Source organism: Nycticebus coucang, chromosome 2 (genome assembly GCF_027406575.1).
Source record: "Nycticebus coucang isolate mNycCou1 chromosome 2, mNycCou1.pri, whole genome shotgun sequence".
Classification (NCBI taxonomy): Eukaryota; Metazoa; Chordata; class Mammalia; order Primates; family Lorisidae; genus Nycticebus; species Nycticebus coucang.
In genome coordinates, this window is record NC_069781.1 from 145,185,062 (window position 1) to 145,206,054 (window position 20,993).

At 41.9% G+C, this 20,993-nt stretch overlaps 1 protein-coding gene and 1 pseudogene across 1 annotated transcript in view; one reads left to right on the forward strand and one right to left on the reverse strand.

The window, feature by feature from the left end:
* Window positions 1–494: 494 nt before the first annotated feature.
* Window positions 495–20,993, reverse strand: part of SHCBP1 (SHC binding and spindle associated 1) — a 92,676-nt gene continuing 72,177 nt past the window's right edge. Inside the window, exons 11-14 of the mRNA XM_053582073.1 lie at window positions 17,355–17,473; window positions 4,626–4,712; window positions 3,655–3,796; window positions 495–1,627 (exon numbers count right to left, since the gene is read on the reverse strand). Of these exons, the coding sequence (XP_053438048.1) occupies window positions 1,302–1,627; window positions 3,655–3,796; window positions 4,626–4,712; window positions 17,355–17,473 (674 nt within the window). The 3' untranslated portion in view covers window positions 495–1,301. The remainder of the gene's footprint in view (window positions 1,628–3,654; window positions 3,797–4,625; window positions 4,713–17,354; window positions 17,474–20,993) is intronic.
* Window positions 14,315–14,468, forward strand: LOC128580335 (uncharacterized; annotated as a pseudogene).

Consider the following 20,993-nt stretch of genomic DNA (forward strand, 5'->3'; position numbering starts at 1 on the left):
TACATTGGTCAAACCATAAATCTAACACACATCTTTCCACATTTAGTAGCATCTGAAAAACAAGTTAATTATTTATTCAAGGCCAGGCGTGGTGGCTCTGGGAGGCCGAGGCAGGTGGATTGCTTGAGCTCGTGAGATCAAGACCAGCCTGAGCAAAAGCAAGAGACCCTGTCTCTACTAAAAATAGAAAAATTGAAAAAAGAGGATCACTTGAATCTGAGTTGGAGGTTGCTGTGAACTATGATGCCGCAGCACTCTAGCCAGGGCAACAGCTTGAGACTCTGTCTCAAAAAAATAAAATAAAATACATATATATATTTTTTCAAATTTTAAAAACAAACATAACCACTCTTAGCAAAAAAAAATGTAATATTTTTTTCTGAAACATTAAAAAGATACCAAGATATTACGTCTTCCTCAAAGGATGACATTTGCTACATATTGGGTTTGAAAAAATATAACAAGATTCAATTTTAGTATTGTATCATTAAAATTTTAATTATTAGGCATATTAATGTCACATATACTCTGTTATAAACATTTTTTAAAGCTATGTTTTACAATATAATACCAAGAAAACATAGCTGATATGGGTTATATAGGTGATCATTTTAATTGTGTAAGAAATATCAGAATATTGTTGTTACAGTGATAGAAAAATATCCTTTTTCTGATCATTCACATTCAGCAATAGTGAAAATGCTCTCCACACACATCAGCTCTGAACAACTCCCTTCATGTCTGTTTCAAAGCCACTATGCCATTTATTGCTATTTAGATGATTGCACAGTTCACCATACAAATGCATCCCTCTCGGATCCTCAATAATAAGTCTGATGAGGCAGATAACTTCTCTATCACAAAAACTTAAGGTAAGTATTGTGCAAACAAGCACAGAAACCAGACCTGCTGTAATCAGGACAAACAGACAACTCTAAAAGGAACACTGCACCTATAAGGCCTGCTGCATTTGTACCCACTGCCCTGCATTCTCTGCCTTGCTTCCTCCTCTCTGAAGTGAAGTGTAATTACACTAGAAAGTTACTAACAGGTGTAATATGAGAGAACTGTGTTTAAGAAAGCAAGGCTTTCAGACAAGAAATCTCCAAATATTTTCCAGCTTATGTATTTTTATGATCTTTCTGATAAAGAAGTGCTTTGTATGCAACACCTGCAAATAGCAATAAGTCTACATTTACTCAAGCCCAATCAGTACATGAAGCAGACTACAATGGCAGCAGTGATTCCCAGGGCAGCATGTGCAAACTCCAGTATTTTGCTGTCTATTGACATCATTGTGATTAGAAAAGAAATGTCCCAAAACTTCCTTTCCCATTCCATCTGAACTGATTCTCCACAATTCTGACAAACATCTCCTGTGACATGAGGTTCTCATCAGCCTGTGTGATCCCCAGCTCACTCAGCCTTTTCTTCTTCATGTGGCCTTTTTGCGTAGAGGCAGCAACTAGTTCATTTATAATTTCACAATTTCCCCCGACTGTCTCAGAAAGGTCGGATCTCTCATGAAGCTCCATTTGACCAGCTGCACATTGAACTAGCTCTTCCAGACCCACTCTTCCAGCTACATCCGCCTCTCCACTCGTCTGAAGTCTAAGTGCTCTATTTCCTAGAAAAACAACAAATTATAATGAAGTTAATGTGTAAGCTAGCTCAACTAAAACACGTATTTCTACCATAGTCAGATAGGGTTTTCAAGTTTTTTCTCCCAATTCCTACTGTCATTTAACTTGATTTTACAAATCTTTTGCCATAAGAATCTCAATGGGCAGCTGCCTTGTTTTTGTGCCAAAGTTCCTCATCCTTACACAGGATCACCAATTTCAAACTCTGTTCACCCTTTTTATCCTAGAATCTCGTTCACTTAACAGACACGCTCTGGATATTTACAATCTGCTATGTTAGGAGCTAGGATGCAAAGGTTTATAAGACAGTGTTCCTTTTCTTAAATGAACTCCTAATCCAGCAACTAATTCTAGATGGGCCCCATGATTCCCACTGGTAGTACCTTCATAATTGTTAAATAGCAAAAGGGGTTTGCATTGCAATTTTGCAATGTAACTAAGATTACCAATCAGTTTTCTCCAGCTGGTTGCAAAGAGGTCATTGAGATTCTAAGCATGACAGCTTTGCCTTAAGGTAGGTACTCTTGTGACTGAGAGGTGGCAGGCCCGTAGGAGCTGAGTATTATATTATCCCAGCCAGCAGCCAGTAAGAAAACAGAGGCCTCAGACCTACAACCTAAAGGAATGAAATCTGCCAGAGTTGGCTCAGGGCCCATAGCACAGTGGTTATGGTGCCAGCCACGCACACTGAAGGTGGTGGGTTCGAACCCAGCCTGGGCCAGCTAAACAACTGCAACAAAGAAATAGCCGGGCATTATGGCGGGCACCTATAGTCCCAGCTACTTGGGGGGCTATAGCAGGAGAATCACTTAAGCCCAAGAGTTTGAGGTTGCTGTGAGCTGTGACGCCAGAGCACTCTACTGAGGATGATATAGAGAGGCTCTGTCTCCAAAAAAAAAAAAAAAAAGAAAGAAATCTGCCAGAATTTTCCACCAGAGCTTTCAGAAGAGAGGCCTGCCCAGCTGACAGCTTGATGTCACCCTTGTCAGACAGTGGGAATTTTCCTCCTATTAAACCATGGAAACAGGCAAGGGGTGGTGGCTCACACCTGTAATCTTTGTATCTCCCAGAGAGATAACTAGAGCTAATCCCAATGGATGACTAGGACTGTTCTTTAAACTACTTTATTTATTTATTTATGTATTTATTTATATTTTGACACAGAGTCTCACTTTGTTGCCTCTCGTAGAGTGCCATGGCATCATAGCTCACAGCATCCTCAAACTCTTGGGTTCAGGGATTCCCTTGCCTCAGCCTCCCAAGTAGCTGGGACTACAGGTGCCCCCCATAACACCCAGCTACTTTTAGAGACAGGGTCTTGCTCTGTCTCAAGCTGGTCTCGAACTTGTGAGCTGAGGCAATCCACCCACCTCGGCCTCCCAGAGTGCTAGGATTATAGGTGTGAGCCACTGTGCCTGGCCCTTTAAACTACTTTAAATGTTCATCGATCACATGAATGCTTGATCATTCTCTAGAACTGAAGTTTAACAGAGATCTGCATCGTGGCTTAAAATTCACCAATTTCAACTGAGTTAGCTCACTGTTGCTGCCAAAAAGACAGGAACAGGGAAGTGTTTACTAATACAAATAAAAAAGTAGGAGGAAATTCCACTATCCCCATCAGTAAATGCAGCCTCCAATCTGGCACATTCATTTCACTATCTCCATCCTCAACAAACTTGAGCAGAAGCCACCACTGCTATCACATGTTCATCCCTACTCTATGCATTTATAGAAGCCAGGCATGATAAACACGGACTGCAGGACCACAGAAACCACATATCAAGGTTTTCAACAAACAGTTGAACAAGTAATACTCGACCTGGAAAGTTTCTTTTACTGTGAGAGTCTATGATGTTAATGGCTTTACCAAGTTTCTCTCTCCATGCCCAAAGCATATTCTGCGATTATATTGAAGGAGAAAAAGATTCACATCCTTAAGAGTTTAATGCTAAAATAAAGTAAATTAGATCTGCATTTAACATATAAAACATTACTAAATATAGCATACCTTCAGTTTCATCTTGGGCATTTTCTTGCAGGTCAGAGAAAATTGTAGGTTTCACCAAGACAACACCATAACCTTCATTATTATGTATGATATTATTCACCATGGATATTTTGGGAATGTCATAATGTTCATCTAAAAAGTCCTATGGCATTAAAAACAAATATTTTATGGAACTGTCATATTCAACACTGCCTACTGTATAAATATTTTTTCATACTATTCTAAAATTAACATGGAAAAGTTTTGCTTATTAAGATGTTGTTAGAACATCCCGAGTTCTGAGTGACAAAGTATTCCTCTCTCACTTCTACAGATCTATAGGCAACTGAGTACTCCCATAAGATACTTTCAATCACTAACTACTGATATCATCAAGACTTAGGTGCTGTTTATGCTTGTTATTTATTTATTTATTTACTTTTGAGACAGTCAACCTCCAACTCTTGGGCTTAAATAATTCTCTTGCCTCAGACTCCCAAGCAGCTGGGATTACAGGTGCCCACCACAACACCCAGCTATTTTTTGGTTGTAGTTGTCATTGCTTGGCAGGCCTGGGCTGGTGTATATGCTGGCGCCCTAGCTACTGCCTGTTTATGTTTTTTAAACTGTGGAAACAGGCCAGGCAAGGTGGCTCACACCTGTAATATTAGCACTCTGGGAGGCCAAGGTGGGCTGATTGCCTGAGGTCAGGAGTTTGAGACCAGCCTGATCAAAAGCAAGATCACAAATCAAAAAAATAAAAATAAAAATTGCCAGACCCTGTGGCTGCTGCCTCAAGTCCCAGCTACTTGGAAGGCTGAGGCAAGAGAATCAATCCCAGAGCAACTGAGTGAAACTGTTTCAAAAAATAAAAGTAAAAAATAAAAAATAAACCACGGAAAGTGAACCCAACATGGCAGTTTAGTAAAACGTAATTTCTCATATGAAATCATTTTAACCTTTGCAAAGAGAGTGTTTCAGCTGATACTCACCTTAATGAGGATACCTTCCTTGCAGTGATGGATCTCATTGTCGGTCAGGATACACTTACTCCCAGGATATATTTCTATACCAGCACCCTATAAGTTATAATTTGATATCAAGACAATCAGTTTCTAAGAGGCAGGGTTGGAAAAGGTTTACTACAATTACTCCCTAGCCATTAAAGAAAGATTAATGGGAGCTGGGGCGAAGACAAGATGGCTGACTGAAGCCAGCTTTCCACAGAAGCTCCCATACAGAAGGAGAGTTAAAGGACAAAAATTTAGCAAGTAACCTGGTAGATTAGAGCTACACCAAGAAAGAAGGTTGAAGAATGCACATCAACCCCACCGAGGCAAGCTGCAACCCCAAGAATACAAACAAAAGGTACAAAATCCATCACCAAGCGGACAGGAGTCCCCTCCCCCATGAGAACGGCTGAGAGTGCCCCAAAAACAAATGAGCAGAGTTCAAAGGTCCTCCCACTACACTCCATGGGAGAGACCCTCTAAAAACTGGACGTACCTCCCCTACTAGGGTGCCACGGCGTTCTCCTGCCAGGCATAAAACTGTATAAAACTATATATTCTCTACCTGCAATTCTGAGCTCCCAGCACTCCCCTCCACTCTCACTCAGGTCTGGAGGCCTGTCCCCCAGGAGTCCAGATTCTTGGGTGATTAATCGAGGGGTGTGGACAGGGCCTAGTCTGCAGCTGATCATTACTGATTCTGCGGCACAGGAGGAGAGGACGGTTGGCTGAGAGGGAACCATACCGGAGCAGTGGTGCCCCGAGGCGCACAGCAGCAGCCATTTTTGGCAACAATAGGGCTCACTCCTGGATATTCCAAAGCCACACACCCTGTCTCCCTGCGCAAACAGAGGAGGACGGGCATCTTCTCAGGGAGAAACCACTGCGGAACAGATCTGGGATAGAAATGCAGGCCCCGTGAGTAAAGGGTTTGTCTGAGGAAGTACCAGCCTGGGTGGAGAGCAGGGACTAGAAAACACACGTGCAGAGCCAGGAAATTCCCAGGGGTGGCTGCCCCAGAAGACCGCTTTACTGAGCCTAAGACACACCCAGCCCTCAGGGGAATGTCAGACTATAGACAAAGGAAGGCAGGAGGCTAGAACTGACAGCTAACCGAATACAAACCTACAGGGCCTGAGGTGCAGGCTCTGGGAACTCAAAACAGCTTCTCTTTCCCAGGGGAATTTAGCAGGGACAGAAACAAATTCCCGCAAAGTTGATCTCTTCTCTTCTGTCAGTTACATCAATCAGGGGCGGGGCTGGAACTGAGTGAACACCCCCCGGCCTAAATCAAGCACCCGAGGTTGTCAGGCCTCACCAACCCCCTGCTGGATAGAGGCAGAGTGCAGTGGCCTGGCTGAGCAGATACAGATTTCCTTGTGATTCAGGCAGGTGCAAACACCTGTAATATCTCTTCACTAGAGGCAACTGGGTCACAGCCCTAAGGGGCTATCAGTGACTGGGTGTGACAGAGGTACAAGGTGGGGAAGGAGGCATCAACATTCCCAGACTAATCTATTTGCTGGGTGGGTCCCCCTGACTTCACAGAGCACCAGAGCAAGTCATATCTGACTTGTCACCAGATCCCTGCTATCCACTTGCCAGAGACTTTTTAAACTTTCCCGCCTGAGACAGGTGCTGATTGACACAATTGATTTGGACATTTTGAACTGAGCCAATAGCCTGAGAACTATTCAAGTGGTGCCCTGGATGTGTGGTTGTAGGAAGGTTTGATTTTCCTTTTCCAATTGTTGTCTGTGGGGGTCGGGGTGACTTAATTGCTGGTATTTCTCCACAGCCTAGACTTCAACCCAGAGTAACTGTTTCACTAGGGTCAGTCAGAGTCCAGTTGAAAACAAGACAGAACCAGTTAGCAGCACCACAACAAACAGGGCTGCAATTTCTCAGGCCATAGCACTGTATGGATCCTCGACAAAGCTCCAGGGGAAAAACAAAATGGTGTAAAATAATCATGGGGTGGAATCAGCGGAAAAACTTTGGTAACATGAATAACCAGAGTAGATCAACCCCGACAAGAAAAGATATGGCAGATGTAACTGAAGATCCCATTCATAAACAGCTGGCCGAGATGTCTGAAATCCAGTTCAGAATTTGGACTGCAAACAAGATTAACAGAATGGAGGAAAATTTGGAATTAGAAATTCAAGGAGCAATTCAAAAGTTGGAATTAGAAATTCGAGAAGAAATTCAAAAGTTGTCTCAAGAATTTAACGAATTTAAAGACAAAACAACCAAAGACTTTGACGCACTGAAGCAAGAATTTGCAGGCCTGAAAGATCTGAAAAATACAGTAGAATCCCTCAATAACAGAGTGGAGCAAGCAGAAGAAAGAATTTCTGAAATTGAAAACAAAGCCTTTGAAAGCACCTAACCTCTCAAAGAGGAAGAGAAATGGAGAGCAAAAACGGATAATTCTCTCAGACAGCTCTGAAAAATTTGAAGAAGGCTAATATCCACCTCATTGGAAACCCTGAAAGTGATGAAGTGGCTTCGCAAGGCACAGAAGCCCTTCTCCATGAAATTATGAAAGAGAAATTTCCAGACATGTCAAGAGATTCTGAAATTCAGATAGCAGACAGTTTTAGAACCCCAGCATGACTCAAACCAAATAAGACATCCTTCAGGCATATCATAATTAACTTCACTAAAGTTAATATGAAGGAGAAAATTCTGAAAGCAGCCAGTTGTAAGAAATCCATTACCTACAAAGAGAAGAATATTAGAATGACTCCAGATCTCTCTGCTGAAACTTTTCAAGCCAGAAGAGGGTGGTCATCGACTTTTAATCTCCTAAAGCAAAATAACTTTCAACCTGGATCCTGTATCCAGATAAACTGAGTTTCATTTATGATGGAGAAATTAAATACTTTAATGACACTCATATGTTGAAGAAACTTGCCATAACCAAACAAGCTCTTCAGGATATTCGCAGACTTATCCACCATAATGACCAGCCCAATCCTCTACTACAAAAGTAAATTCACTCAGAAACTTTTGATCAAACTCCAACTTCCACACTGGTGAAAGGATTAAAAATGTCCACTGGACTTTCGAAAAACTCGATACCCAAAATTATACCAGACTTATGAATATTCTCCATTAATGTGAACGGCTTAAACTGTCCTCTAAAGAGGCACAGGTTAGCTCACTGAATACAAAAACTCAGGCCAGACATTTGCTACATACAAGAGTCATATCTTGGGTGGCACCTGTGGCTCAAGGAGTAGGGCACTGGTCCCACAAGCTGGAGGTGGCGGGTTCAAACCCAGCCCCGGCCAAAAAAAAAAAACAAAAGACAAAATAACAAAAAAAAAAGAGTCATATCTTACCTTTAAAGATGAAAGAATAAGAATGGTCACTTCATATTTGTTAAGGGTAATACTCAATATGATGAGATTTCAATTATTAATATTTATGTACCCAACCAGAATGCACCTCAATTGATAAGAGAAACTCTAACAGACATGAGCAACTTGATTTCCTCCACCTCCATACAGTCGGAGATTTCAACACTCCTTTTGCAGTGTTGGATAGATCCTCCAATATTAAGCTAACCAAAGAAATTTTAGATTTAAACCTAACCATCCAACATTTGTATTTAGTAGATATCTACAGAACATTTCATCCCAACAAAATGGAATACACATACTTCTCAACAGCCCACAGAACATACTCCAAAATGGATCACATCTTAGGTCACAAGTCTAATCTCAGTAAATTTAAAGGAACAGAAATTATTCCTTGCATCTTCTTGGACCACCGTGGAATAAAAGTTTAACTCAGTAACAACAGGATCTGCATACTCATACAAAAACATGGAAATTAAATAACCTTATGCTGAATGATAGCTGGGTCAGAGATGAGATTAAGAAGGAAATTGTGAAATTTCTGGAAGAAAACGACAATAAAGACACAAATTATCAGAACCTCTGGGATACCACAAATGCAGTCCTAAGAGGGAAATTTATAGCACTGAAAGCCTTCCTCAAGAGAACGGAAAGAGAGGAAGTTAACAACTTAATGGGACATCTCAAGCAACTGAAAAAGGAAGAACATTCCAACCCCAACCCCAGTAGCAGAAAAGAAATAACCAAAATTACAGCAGAATTAAATGAAATTGAAAACAAAAGAATTATACAACAGATCAATAAATCAAAAAGTTGGTTTTTTTGAAAAGGTCAATAAAATAGATAAACCTTTGGCTAACCTAACCAGGAAAAAAAGAGTAAAATCTCTAATTTCATCAATCAGAAATGACAAAGACGAAATAACAACAGACTCCTCAGAAATTCAAAAAATCCTTAATGAATATTACAAGAAACTTGATTCTCAGAAATATGAAAAATCTGAAGGAAACTGACCAATACTTGGAAGCACATCACCTTCCAGGACTTAGCCAGAATCAAGTGGAAATGTTGAACAGGCCTATATCAAGTTCGGAAATAGCATCAACCATACAAAATCTCCCTAAAAAGAAAAGCCCAGGACCAGATGGCTTCATGTCAGAATTCTACCAAACCTTTAAAGAGAAACTAGTGCCTATATTACTCAACCTGTTCCAAAATGTAGAAAAAGAAGGAAGACTACCCAACATGTTCTATGAAGCAAACATCACCCTGATCCCCAAACTAAGAAAAGACCCAACAAGATAAGAAAATTATAGACCAATATCACTAATGAATATAGATGCAAAAATATTCAACAAGATCTTAACAAACAGAATCCATCAACACATCAAACAAATTATACATCATGAACAAATCGGTTTTATCCCAGGGTCTCAAGACTGGTTCAATATATGTAAATCTATAAGTATAATTCAGCACATAAACACATTAAAAACAAAGACCATATGATTCTCTCAATTGATGCAAAAAAGCTTTTGATAATATCCAGCATCCCTTCATGATCAGAACACTTAAGAAAACTGGTATAGAAGGGACATTTCTTAAACTGATAGATGCCATCTACAGCAAACCCACAGCCAATATCGCATTGAATGGAGTTAAATTGAAATCATTTCCACTCAGATCAGGAACCAGATACAGCTGCCAATTGTCTCCACTGTTCTTTAACATTGTAATGAAAGTTTTAGCCACTGCAATTAGGAAAGAAAAGGTGATCAAGGGTATCCATATAGCGTCAGAAGAGATCAAACTTTCGCTCTTCATAGATGATATGATTGTATATCTGGAAAACACCAGGGATTCTACTCTTAGAAGTGATCAAGGAATACAGCAGCGCCTCAGGTTACAAAATCAACATTCATAAATTGGTAGCCTTTATATATAACAACAACAGTCAAGCTGAAAAAACAGTTAAGGACTCCATTCCATTCACAGTAGTGCCAAAGAAGATGAAATATTTGGGAGTTTATCTAACAAAGGACGTGAAAGATCTCTATAAAGAGAACTATGAAATACTCTAAGAAAAGAAACAGCTGAACATGTTAACAAATTGAAAAACATACCATGCTCATGGCTGGGAAGAATCAACATTGTTAAAATGTCCATACTACCCAAAGCAATATACAGTTTTAATGCAATCCCTATTAAAGCTCCACTGTCATACTTTAAAGATCTTGAAAAAATAATACTTTGCTTTATATGAAATCAGAAAAAAAACTTGAATAGCCAAGACATTACTCAGAAATAAAAACAAAGCAGGAGGAATCACACTACCAGACCTCACACTATACTATAAATTGATAGTGATCAAAACCACATGGTACTGGCACAAAAACAGAGAAGTAGATGTCTGGAACAGAATAGAGAACCAAGAGATGAATCTAGCTAATTACCATTATTTGATCTTTGACAAGCCAATTAAAAACATTCAGTTGGGAAAAGATTCCCTATTTAACAAATGGTGCTGGGTGAACTGGCTGGCAACCTGTAGAAGACTGAAACTGGACCCACACCCTTCACCATTAACTAAGATAGACTCTCACTGGATTAAAGATTTAAACTTAAGACATGAAACTATAAAAATACTAGAAGAGAGTGCAGGGTAAACCCTTGAAGAAATAGGTCTGGGTGAGTATTTTATGAGGAAGACCCCCGGGCAATTGAAGCAGCTTCAAAAATACACTATTGGGACCTGATCGAACTAAAAAGCTTCTGCACAGCCAAGAGCACAGTAGTAAAGCAAGCAGACAGCCCTCACAATGGGAGACGATATTTGCAGGTTATGTCTCCAACAAAGGTTTAATAACCAGAATCTACAGAGAACTCAAATGTATAAGCAAGAAAAGAACAAGTGATGCCATCGCAGGCTGGGCAAGGGACTTGAAGAGAAACTTCTCTGAAGAAGACAGGCACACGGCCTACACACATAAAGAAAAAAAAATGCTCATCATCTTTAATCATCAGAGAAATGCAAATCAAAACTACTTTCAGATATCATCTAACTCCAGTAAGATTAGCTCATATCACAAAATCCCAAGACCAGAGACGTTGGCATGGATGTGGAGAAAAGGGAACACTTCTACACTGCTGGTGGGAATCACAAATTAATACATTCCTTTTGGAAAGATGTTTGGAGAACACTTAGAGATCTAAAAATAGATCTGCCATTCAATCCTGTAATTCCTCTACTAGGTATATACCCAGAAGACCAAAAATCACATCATAATAAAGATATTTGTACCAGAATGTTTATTGCAGTCCAATTCATAATTGCTAAATCATGGAAAAAGCCCAAGTGCCCATCGATCCACAAATGGATTAAGAAATTGTGGTACATGTACACTATGGAATATTATGCAGCCTTAAAGAAAGATGGAGACTTTACCTCTTTCATGTTTACATGGATGGAGCTGGAACATATTCTTCTTAGTAAAGTATCTCAAGAACGGAAGAAAAAGTATCCAATGTACTCAGCCCTACTATGAAACTAATTTATGGCTTTCATATGAAAGCTATAACCCAGTTATAACCTAAGAATATGGGGAAGGGGGAGAGGGACTGAAGGGAGGGGGGAGAATGGGCAGAGGGAGGGTGATTGGTGGGATTACACTTGCGGTGCATCTTACAAGGGTACATGCGAAACTTAGTAAATGTAGAATATAATTGTCTTAACACAATAACTAAGAAAATGCCAAGAAGGCTATGTTAACCAGTGTGATGAAAATGTGTCAAATTGTTTATAAAAGCAGTGTATGGTGCCCCATGATCGCATTAATGTACACAGCTATGATTTAATACTAAGAAAAAAAAAGAAAGAAAGCTAAGGTTTGGAAAGAAAAACAAAAAAAGGCTGGGCAGGGTGGCTCACACCTTATAATTCTAGCACTCTGGGAGGCTGAGGCGGGTGGATTGCTTGAGCTTACAAGTTTGAGACCAGCCTGAGCCAGAGTGAGACCCCCATCTCTAAAAACAGCTGTGTTGTGGTAGGTGCCTGTAGTCTAAGGTACTCTGGAGGCTGAGGCAAGAGGATCGCTGAAGCCCAAGATTTTGAAGTTGCTATGCGCAATGACAGCACAGCACTCTACAAAGGGTAACAAATGAGACTTCTGTCTCAAAAAAAAAAAAAAATCTATCAAAGCTCAGCATGATTTTTTCTAGATATAGAAAAGACTATTCTAAAATTTATATTAAAAGACAAAGTAACTAGAATAGTTAAAACAATTTTGAAAAAGATAAAGTGAGAGAAATCACTCTATAGAATTTCAAGACTTGGTATATACTTTAAGGTTTTAGTGGAGTAACAAATAGGTATACAGACCAATTAAACAGAAAACAGAACCCAGAAACAGACCCACACAAATGTGCCTAAATTTTTATTTATTTATTTATTTTTGAGACAGAGTTTCATTTTGTCCTCCTCGGTAGAGTGTGCTGGTGTCACAGCTCACAGCAACCTCAAACTTTTGGGCTTAAGCGATTCTCTTACCTCAGCCTCCTGAGAAGGTGGGACTATAGGTGCCCGCCACAACACCTATTTTTAGAGATGGGGTCTTGCTTTTGCTCGGGCTGGTCTCGAACTCAGCTCAGGCAATCCACCCGGCTTGGCCTCCCAGAGTGCTGGAATTACAGGCGTGAGCCACTGCGCCCAGCATCCTAAATGCCTTTTGATGAAAATGCAAAACCAGACTCAGCGCCTGTAGTTAAGCGGTTAAGGAGCCACTCACATACAGTAGGGCTAGAGGGTTCAAACCAGGCCCAGGCCTGCCAAACAATGACAACTACAACAACAACAACAACAAAAAAAAAAACAAAACAAAAAAAAAAACCCAGCCAGGCTTGTGGTGGGTGCCTGTAGTCCCAGCTACTTGGGAAACTGAGGCAAGAGAATCGCTTAAGCCCAACAGTTAGAGGTTGCTGTGAGCTGTGACACCACAGCACTCCACCAAGGGCAACACAGTAAGACTCTGTCTCAAAAAATAAAAAGTAAAAAAAAAAGAAAAGAAATTGGAAAACCAATTTATTGAAGGAGGGACAGCCTTTTTAAGAAATGGTGCAGGTCTTACAAGGGTACATGTGAAACTTAGTAAATGTAGAATATAATTGTCTTAACACAATAACTAAGAAAATGCCAGGAAGACCAGTGTGATGAAAATGTGTCAAACTGTTTATAAAACCAATGTACAGTGGTGCCTCAAGATTGCATTAATGTACACAGCTATGATTTAATATTAATAAAAAAAAAATGGTGCAGGGTGGCACCTATGGTTCAGTGGGTAGGGCGCCAGCCCCATATACTGAGGGTGGTGGGTTCAAACCCCACCCTGGCCAAACAGCAACAACAACAACAAAAAAATAGCCGGGCATTGTGGTAGGCACCTGTAGTCTCAGCTACTCAGGAGGCTGAGGCAAGATAATTGCCTAAGCCCACGAATTGGAGGTTGCTGTGAGCTGTTATACTACAGCACTCTACGAGGGCAATAAACTGAACTCTGGCTCCACAAAAAAAAAAAAAAAAAAAAGAATGGTGCAGGAACAATTAGATATGGAGAGACAAAGAAATGAACCTTCAGCTAAACTTCACATCTATATTAAAACTAACTTAAAAATCAATCATAAGCATATTTAAAATGTAAAACTGGGCGGCGCCTGTGGCTCAGTGAGCAGGGCGCCGGCCCCATATACTGAGGGTGGCGGGTTCAAACCCGGCCCCGGCCAAACTGCAACAAAAAAATAGCTGGGCGTTGTGGCAGGCGCCTGTAGTCCCAGCTACTCGGGAGGCTAAGGCAGGAGAATTGCCTAAGCCCAGGAGTTGGAGGTTTCTGTGAGCTGTGTGACGCCACAGCACTCTACCTAGGGCGATAAAGTGAAACTCTGTCTCTGCAAAACAGAATAAATAAATAAAATAAAATGTAAAACTATAAAATTTTTAGGGCAGCGCTGGTAGCTCAGTGGGTAGGGTGCAACCATGTATATCAAGGCAAGCAGGTCTGAACCCAGCCCTGGCCTGCTAAACCACAATGACAACTGTAACAAAAAAATAGCCAGGCATTGTGGTGGGCGCCTGTGGTCCCAGCTACTTGGGAGGCTGAGGCAAGAGAATCACTTAAGCCCAAGAGTTAGAGGTTGTTATGAGCTATGATGCCACAGCACTCTACCAAGGGCAACAAAGTGAGATTCTGTCTCAAAAAAAAAAAAAAAAGGAATAAAACTATAAAATTTTTAGAAAAATAACAGAAAATCTTTGGAGTGTACAGCTAGGCAAAGAGTTCTTAAGCTTCAAAAGATTAACCCATAAAAATAAATGATCCTGATTATAACACACTCAACAGGAATCTGGGGTCACTGTGATGAGAGGCACACAACTTGTGGCCTCCCTATGAACAAAGTCCCTACATGTGAAGAAGAAAAAAAAGTTTAAAATGTATGTGGTGGATGTCTGGGTGATCACTGTATAATTCTTTCAACGGTACTGTATGTTTGAAAATTTGCCTAATAAAATACTGAAAATTTTTTTTAAAAAACTGATGAACTGGACCTCATCAAAATTAAAAACTTTATAAAAGCCAAATGAGGATGAAAAGACAAGCTACAGTGGCAGAAATTAACTGTAAACCACACACCCAATGAAGGACTATTATCTAGAATATAAATACAACTTTAAAAGTAAAAAAAGACAGTAAAAAAAGGACAAAATACAATTAGAAAATGGGCAAAAGTCATGAAAAGGATTTCACCAAAAAAGATAAAAGAATAGCAAATAAGCCTATGAAAATCCATTTGACATCATTACCACCAGGGAAATGACAGTTAAAACTGCAATAAGACATTCCTACACACTTACCAGAAATGGTCAAAATAAAAAATAGTCAAAGCACTAAACGCTCCTGAGGATCCAGAGAAACTAGATCATACTAGCATTGCTAGTGGAAACGTAAAATGGCACAATCACTGTGGAAAACACTCTAGCAGTTTCTTTTTTTTTATTTTTCTTTTTGAGACAGAGTCTCACTATGTCGCCCTTGGTAGAGTGCCGTAGCATCACAGCTCACAGCAACCTCAAACTCTTGGGCTCTAGCAATTCTCTTGCCTCAGCCTCCCAAGTAGCTGGGACTATAGGTGCCAACCATAACGCCCAGCTATTTTTTTCTTGCAGTTGTCATTGCTGTTTAGCAGGCCCGGGCTGGGCTTGAACCCACCACTTTCAGTGTATGTGGCTAGCACCCTACTCACTGAGGTACGGGAGCAGCCCCACTATAGCAGTTTCTTAATCTTAAAACAATTTAAACACACAACTACCAAATAGCCTGCTATTACATTCCTGGGTACTTAACCCCTAAAAAAAAAAAAACTTTATTTACTCAAAAACCTGTGCAGGGATGTTTAGAGCAGCTTTCTTCATAACAGGTGAAAATTGAAGACGATATGACTTTCAACGGGGGATCAAACAGACTGAGGAACAACCACACACAGGATGACTAGTCAACAGTAAAAAGGAAGAAACAACCAGGACACACCATGGCCTGGACAGAACTCCAGAAAACTGGCTATGTGAACAAAGCCAATCCCAGGAGGTGAGTTACACACTGCATGACCCCATTTATATGACATTTCTAAAATGATGACAGAACAGAAATGAAACAGATGAGGGGTTGCCAACCGAGGAGGAGGCTGGTAGGAAAGGCAAGCAGGTTTGGCTGCGAGGGAGACATGGTGAGAGGAAGGAGACGGATGAGGGGTTACTGAGTGGGCACCACATGCGTTATTCAAGTGATGGTTACTCTTCAAGCCCCAACTTCACCACTCTGCCATACATCCATGTCACAAAACTGCACATGGACCTCTTAAATTTATACATGTGAAAAATAAAAATAAAAAACCTTTAAAAATTGAAAAAGAGGACACTTCAGATCTCTGTGGTAATAGAAATATTCTTTATTTTATTTACTTTTTTTTTTTTTTTTTGAGAAAGGGTCTCACTATGTCGCTCTTGATAGAGTGCGGTGATGTCACAGCTCACAGCAACCTCAAACTCTTGGGCTTAAGCAATTCTCTTGCTTCAGCCTCCCAAGTAGCTGAAACTACAGGTACCCACCACAAGGCATGGCTATTTCTTTTTTGTTGCAGTTGTTTTAGCTGGCCCAGGCCAGGTTGGAACCCATCAGCCTCAGTGTATGTGGCCAGCGCCCTACCAACTGAGCTATCGGCGCTGCCCAGAAATATTCTTTAACTTCACTGAGTCAGTGTCAACCCTCTAGTTGTGATATTATACTACAGTTTTATAAGATGTTACCACTGGGGGACACTGGGAAAGGGCACACACATAAGACCATTCTGCATTATTTCCTATAACAGTCTGTGAATCTACAAGTATGTACAAAAGTTTAATTAAGAATGAATTAAGTTTAATTAAGAATAAAGCAATTGAAAAGTAATGCTCCCTTGCTTACAGAGTTATAATTTTTTTTTTTTTTTTGAGACAGAGCCTCAAGCTGTAGCCCTGGGTAGAGTGCCGTGGCATCACAGCTCACAGCAACCTCTAACTCCTGGGCTGACGCAATTCTCCTGCTGCAGCCTCCCAAGTAGCTGGGACCACAGGCGACCACCACAATGCCTGGCTATTTTTTTGGTTGCAGCCATCATTGTTGTTTGGTGGGTATGGGCCGGATTCGAACCCACCAGCTCCAGTGTATGTGGCTGGCGCCTTAGCTGCTTGAGCCACAAGCACTGAGCCACAGAGTTATAATTTTAAGGATCTAAACCTCTCTTAAAGTTACAATAAAGTAATTGTGAGATTTATTATTTTTCTTCCTAATGTTTTAAAAATGCAGTACCACAAGAACCTTGTACTGGCTTGGCGCCTATGGCTCAAGTGGCTAAGCCACCAGGCACATACACCAGAGCTGGTAGGTTCGAATCCAGTCCAGGCCTGCCAAACAACAATAACAACTACAACCAAAAACTAGCCAGGTGTTGTGGCGGGTGCCTGTAGTCCCAGCTACTTGGGAGGCTGAGGCAAGAGAATCACTTAAAGCCCAGGAGTTGGAGGTTGCTGTGAGCTGTGATGCCGCAGGACTCTACTCAGGGTGACAGCTTGAGGCTCTGTCTCAAAAAAGAAAAAAAAGAACCTTGTACAATTGAGTTTGGCTGACTTAGTAAATACATGTCTGAGTTTCTCCGAAGAAAGAAAATAGCAGTATGCACTTCCTCTTGCTCTCATATTCTATATGTTTATCTAGAACTTCAACCCAAACTACTTCCCCATAAAGACAGGAGCTTACCACACCTTGGCACCATATAAATCCGAGTTCTTCATTAAAAATTCTGCAGACGTTCTCACTGTGACTCCTGTGGTTTCACACTGCAGAACACAGTTCTCCAACGTAGTCTTACCACTATGAATGACTATGATGCAAACATACGGTTGACAGCTTTAAATAATGTGCTTTTTCCAACATTAGAGATAGCCTAGGGCTGATCTTAGATACAGTCTAAATATTTCTCAATAGCTACCACTAAAACTTTGTTATCTGGGGTGGTGCCAGTGGCTCAGTGGGTATGGCGCTGGCCCCATATACTGAGAGTGGCGGGTTCAAACCCAGCCCCGGCCAAACTGCAACAAAAAAATAGCCAGGCGTGGGTGGCCCCTGTGGCTCAATGGAGTAGGGCGCCGGCCCCATATGCCAGTGGTGATGGGCTCAAACCCAGCCCTAGCCAAAAACAGCAAAAAAAAAAAAAAAAAAAAAAATTTTTTATCTGAATTACAAATTTATAAAATATAGAACAAACAAATATTTAGAGTTATTTTCTAAAATCTAGAAGCAACATTTTTTAAAAAGAAGGACTTGACCTCAGAAATACAAAACAACTTTCATCATCAAAGATAAGTATCAGAGAAAAACTTTGCAGAGTATCTCAGAAGAGAAAGAGCCCAATTCAGGAAAAGGGATACAGACCCTAGGAAATAACAGTGCAAAACAAAGACAGCTAATTTCACTCTAAGTTGAATATAAAGAACACAGACCACAACATTAGAATGTTTTAAAAGAAAAAAATAATAATCACACAGAAAAGAAACCAATATTAAACTCACACATTTTTAAGACAGGCAGAATTATTTTTCCCTTTGGGGTAAGCTTCCTGAGTTCTCACGCTGTGCACATGAATAGGAGTTCACCAGGCTTCCATCTGCAGGCACAGCTCAGAGACACTGCAGGGCAGGCTCTCCACACAACACAGCAGGCAGAGGCACAGTTCAGAAACACTGCAGGGCAGGCTCTCCACACCACAACACAGCAGGCAGAGGGACAGCTCAGAGACACTGCAGGGCAGGCTCTCCACACCAAAACCAGTAGGCAGCAGGCACAGTTCAGAGACACTGCAGGGCAAGCTCTCCACACCACAACCGGTAGGCAGCAGGCACAGTTCAGAGACACTGCAGGGCAGGCTCTCCACACCACAACCGGTAGGCAGCAGGCACAGCTCAGAGACACTGCAGGACAGGCTCTCCACACCACAACACAGCAGGCAGAGGGACAGCTCAGAGACACTGCAGGGCAGGCTCTCCACACCAAAACCAGTAGGCAGCAGGCACAGTTCAGAGACACTGCAGGGCAAGCTCTCCACACCACAACCGGTAGGCAGCAGGCACAGTTCAGAGACACTGCAGGGCAGGCTCTCCACACCACAACCGGTAGGCAGCAGGCACAGCTCAGAGACACTGCAGGACAGGCTCTCCACACCACAACACAGCAGGCAGAGGCACAGCTCAGAGACACTGCAGGGCAGGCTCTCCACACCAAAACCAGTAGGCAGCAGGCACAGTTCAGAGACACTGCAGGGCAAGCTCTCCACACCACAACCGGTAGGCAGCAGGCACAGTTCAGAGACACTGCAGGGCAGGCTCTCCACACCACAACCGGTAGGCAGCAGGCACAGCTCAGAGACACTGCAGGACAGGCTCTCCACACCACAACACAGCAGGCAGAGGCACAGCTCAGAGACACTGCAAGGCAGGCTCTCCACACCACAACACAGCAGGCAGAGGCACAGCTCAGAGACACTGCAGGGCAGGCTCTCCACACCACAACACAGCAGGCAGAGGGACAGCTCAGAGACACTGCAGGGCAGGCTCTCCACACCACAACACAGCAGGCAGAGGCACAGCTCAGAGACACTGCAGGGCAGGCTCTCCACACCACAACACAGCAGGCAGAGGCACAGCTCAGAGACACTGCAGGGCAGGCTCTCCACACCACAACACAGCAGGCAGAGGCACAGCTCAGAGACACTGCAGGGCAGGCTCTCCACACCACAACACAGCAGGCAGAGGGACAGTTCAGAGACACTGCAGGGCAGGCTCTCCACACCACAACACAGCAGGCAGAGGGACAGCTCAGAGACACTGCAGGGCAGGCTCTCCACACCACAACACAGCAGGCAGAGGGACAGCTCAGAGACACTGCAGGGCAGGCTCTCCACACCACAATACAGCAGGCAGAGGGACAGCTCAGAGACACTGCAGGGCAGGCTCTCCACACCACAATACAGCAGGCAGAGGGACAGTTCAGAGACACTGCAGGGCAGGCTCTCCACACCACAATACAGCAGGCAGAGGGACAGCTCAGAGACACTGCAGGGCAGGCTCTCCACACAACAGAGCAGGCAGCACAGTGAGTCACACAGGTCTTTGCGCATAAGTTATGTTTGCATGTGTTATAATCTGTTAAGGGTGAGATAACATTAGCGTTTTTAAAAAATCTACATATCTTAATTTTAATATCCTTTATTTTGCTCAAACATGCTAACGACCTTCTGAGTCTTTGGCAAGTTGTGATATTTTTGCCTCAGTGTTGATGTCTACTGACTGACAAGGGTAGTGGCTGCTAAAGGTTGGGCTGGCTTGCAATGTTTTAAAGAAAATAATGAAGTTTGTGTATAAATTGACTCTTTTTCTCACAAAAGATTCACAGTAGCATGTGATATTGTTGTAACAACATTTTACCCAAGGTAGAACTTCCTTCAAAATTGGAGTCAATCCTCTGAAACCCTGCCACTGCTTTATAAATTAAGCTTACGTAATATTCTAGATCCTTTGCTGTCATTCTAGCATTGTTCACAGCATCTTCACCAGTTGATTCCACCTCAAGAAACTTCTCCCTAGCTGGGCATTGTGGGAGGTACCTATAGTCCCAAGCTACATGGGAGGCTGAGGCAAGAGGATCACTTGACCCTAGGAATTTGAGGCTGCTGTGAGCTGTGAGTCCACAGTACTCCACTCAGGGAAACAAAGTAAGACTCTGTCTCAAAAAAAAAAAAAAAAGAAAAAGAAAAGAAAAGAGAGGGGAGGGAAGGAAAGGGAAGGGAGAAGAAATGAAAAAAGAAAAGAAAAAAAAAAAAGAAAGAAAGAAACCACTCTTTGCTGATCCATAAAAAGCAACCCTCGTCCACTTAGTTTTTGTCATGAGATTGTACCAATTCACTCACATTATCAGCCTCCACTTCTAATTCTACTTCTCTTGCTATCTCCACCACATACACAATTACTTCCTCCACTTGTGTTTTTAACCTCTCAACGACATCCATGAGGGGTGGAATCAACTTCTTCCAAACACCTGCTCATGTTGATACTTCTACCTCCTTCCGTGAGTACGAATTTTTTTTTCCTTATTTTTTATTTCTTTGCTTTTTTTTTTGGAGACAGAGTCCCACCCTATGCCCCTGAGCAGAGTGCAGTTGTGTCGTAGCTCACTGCAACCTCAGACTAGGGCTGTGGGCATCCCACTGCCTCAGCTTCTGGAAGCTGCTGGGATTACAGGCACTCACCACCACGCCAGACTGGGTTTTTCCATTTTTTTATGAGTTGGGGTCTCACTCTCGCTCAGGCGAGTCTCAAACTCCTGAGCTCAAGCAATTCTCCCTCCTC